We start from the raw sequence: 3,074 nt of genomic DNA, 5'->3' as shown, positions 1-3,074 counted from the left end.
TGTGATAATTTAAAAAACTTATTAGTTTAAGAAGGAACATACAGATCATGGAATACAATAATTTGTCCTTAGTCAAACTGAATACATTTTAAGAAAAAATCACAAATCAATTACAAAAGAAAAGATGCTGTCATGTCTGATCCTGGGAAACTTTTTAATCATTTGAATCTTCTATCATGAATGATGATATTCATAGATAAAATGAATCTCTATGCATCTCTCACTAGGCTCTAACATCTCTGTAATGAAGTTGTTTTTTTTTACATGTAATAGGTTTATAATTTTAAATTCAAATGAATTAATAAACACATTTTGTTACAGTTTTTATTATGGTAAATACATAAATACAATCCACATAAAAAAGCAATTTAGGGTCTGAAAAATATTAAGAGCATAATAGAAAGAGCTGTTCACTTGAATTAGCTGGTAATATTGAAAACTCAAAATCTGAAAAACATGTACAGTGGAAGAACATCACACAAGAAAAGTGATAAAAGATCTCCCCCAAATAAATGTAAACATAAGAAATGCTACAGGATTATACAAGCAGAAGGGATGTTTTATTCTAATAACTGAGGTTCTATATTTCATTCCCTCAGCTATATCTTCAGTTGTGCATTGACTTCATCCCTGGACTGGTTTCCCATCAGTGCCAGATTTTGCATTGATGTACCATGCACTTTGAGAATGACTACAGTTTTGGAGATCTTTTTTAAAATAAAGGGAATATCTTTATCAGAAAATCACCTTTGCTCTCTCATTGGTGCCAAATAAGTTGCATACTTATCTCTCAACAATCTGTGGTAATCATTGTTAAGGGTTGATGGGGAAGGAATGGAGTAATAAACAGAAAAAGGAAATACTTAGAAAAGAAAAAGGGGATCAATGAATGCAAGGCTAACAACTAAGAGTACTCACTAAGTGGAGGGTAGAAACATGATGTACAATATGCACCTAATTTAGAACTTCTGAAACCTTTTTGTGGCATTCTTTCACTGTATATATGTATTCACAGATTTCTAGAATTTCTAGGCTAGTTCACTCATGTATGAACAGTTTTTCCAGCATTGTGTAATGTTATGCTTTTATTAATAATTTTCATTGGAATTAGTGCAAGCTAGTGGTTTCTGAACAACAAATATGCAATTATATCCATGGAAAGAAACCCTTGATTAATTGATATAGTCAGTAATTGCACATCATGCATCATGGACTACTAATCAAACTACATGCAATATTCCAAACAATAGTTTTCAATAAATAGCATCATTTTCAAATAGAGCAGTAATCCCCTTTATGAAGATACACTTTCAGCAAGCTTGAGATGAAAACTGATTATTACCAAAGATGAAAATATTTTGGATTTGAGAACACATGTTATCAGAACCCATATTCAAATATAATCTCTTTGACAAACACAATCACAGTCATAGTTTATATCTTATAGATGGCTTGACTAAAGAAGTGATTAATATTTGAGAACATGGAATGTATCTGAGTTTGAAAGATATCCTATAATGATTTCAAAATTTGGCATTAATATTAATAGAAGCTACTTTTATATACTGACTCTATACCTAGAATTTGTTGGATATTACAAATTGTAGCTAAATAACCTGGGAAAAAATGGTAACCTCAGGAGTAATTGTATACCTATTCCTGATGGAATCTTGTACCCTATATTTTGAACTGCATTTTAGCAGAATCCCTTCTCTCTGATATCATTCATTTATACATTATTTGACTTACATATCATGTTTAAGTGATTTAATATCTTACATAAAATTGGTTATTTTCCATTTTCTCAGTATCCCCTGACTTTGAAAACCAATATTTTTGACATACTAAAATCACTTTACCACAAAATACATTTGTTTCACAATGTTATGAGAATTTTCTCCTCTTCATAACATTTACTACTTCCTTATTTCTAAGAGTATAAATAAAAGGATTTAATAAAGGAATTACTACAGTATAAAAAACAGCAATGGCTATATCGTTCACTTCTCCTTTAAGTGTACTAGGTCGAAGGTACATGAAGAGAAGAGATCCATAGAATATTGAGACAGAAAGAAAGTGGGATGCACAAGTAGATAAAGCTTTGCCTCTTCCCTCTATGGATTTCATTCTGAATATAGTGAAAAGGATGTAGAGATAAGAGATGAGGACTGTGGTAATAGTGAAGATCTGAATTGACCCTGAAAAGATAAGGACTATCAGTTGATTGATAAAAGGGTCCACACAAGAGAGTCTATATAAGGGAAGAATATCACAAAAAAAGTGATTGATCTGGTGAGATCTACAGAAAGTTAACCTAAACAGAAACCCTACATGAATCATGGAATGCAAATTTCCAGCTATGAAGGCCCCTGTGGTCATCAAAATGCAGAGTTTCGTTGACATCCTGGTGTGGTACTGCAGTGGGCTGCATATAGCTGCATACCGGTCATAGGCCATTGCTGCCAAAAGAAAGCAGTCTGCAGTTTCAGCAAGACAAAGGAAATAGAATTGTGCCATGCATTCAGAGAGAGAAATCATTCTGTCTTTTGAAAAGAAGTTTTCTAACATCTTGGGGGTAATAGCACAAGAACAGCATGAATCCATCAGAGCAAGGTTGCCCAGAAAGATTTACATTGGTGTGTGAAGACAATGTTCAATAGTGATCAGTGCCACCAAACCAAGACTTCCCACTACTGTAATCAGGTAGATGGCAATGAACACCACAAATAGAAGGTGCTTCAATTCTGGTTGGTCTGTAAATCCTATAAGGATAAATTCAGTTGTCAAGGAGTGGTTCTCTTTGGTCATCTCTACCCTTTCTGTTGAAAGAAATTATGGAGAAATAAGATTCTAATTTAAGAAATATCTAACTTTCCCTTCACACCTTGGTGTCTAAAACATTTGGGATTAAAAGTGAAAATCTAGGAGACCAAAAAGTGTTAATAGTTATGTTCTGTATAGGGCAAAACATGTTTCCCATCAAATCCTAAAGGGAATTTCTTGCATTATCATCATTTTATTTCAGCAGAGAGATTTGGCTACCAGAACATACAGACCATTGGGCATTAATTAAA

General features: G+C 32.9%; 1 protein-coding gene across 1 annotated transcript; it reads right to left on the bottom strand.

Annotated features, from left to right (window-relative positions):
* Nucleotides 1–1,884: 1,884 nt before the first annotated feature.
* Nucleotides 1,885–2,808, bottom strand: LOC143647910 (olfactory receptor 5K1-like). The gene is given in 1 exon segment (XM_077117594.1): nucleotides 1,885–2,808. A coding segment is annotated over 1 exon segment (924 nt).
* Nucleotides 2,809–3,074: the final 266 nt, after the last annotated feature.

Source organism: Tamandua tetradactyla, chromosome 10, assembly GCF_023851605.1.
Source record: "Tamandua tetradactyla isolate mTamTet1 chromosome 10, mTamTet1.pri, whole genome shotgun sequence".
In the NCBI taxonomy this organism is placed as follows: domain Eukaryota; kingdom Metazoa; phylum Chordata; class Mammalia; order Pilosa; family Myrmecophagidae; genus Tamandua; species Tamandua tetradactyla.
Note: the sequence above shows the minus strand (reverse complement) of the source record. Positions and strands in the feature narration are given on the sequence as shown.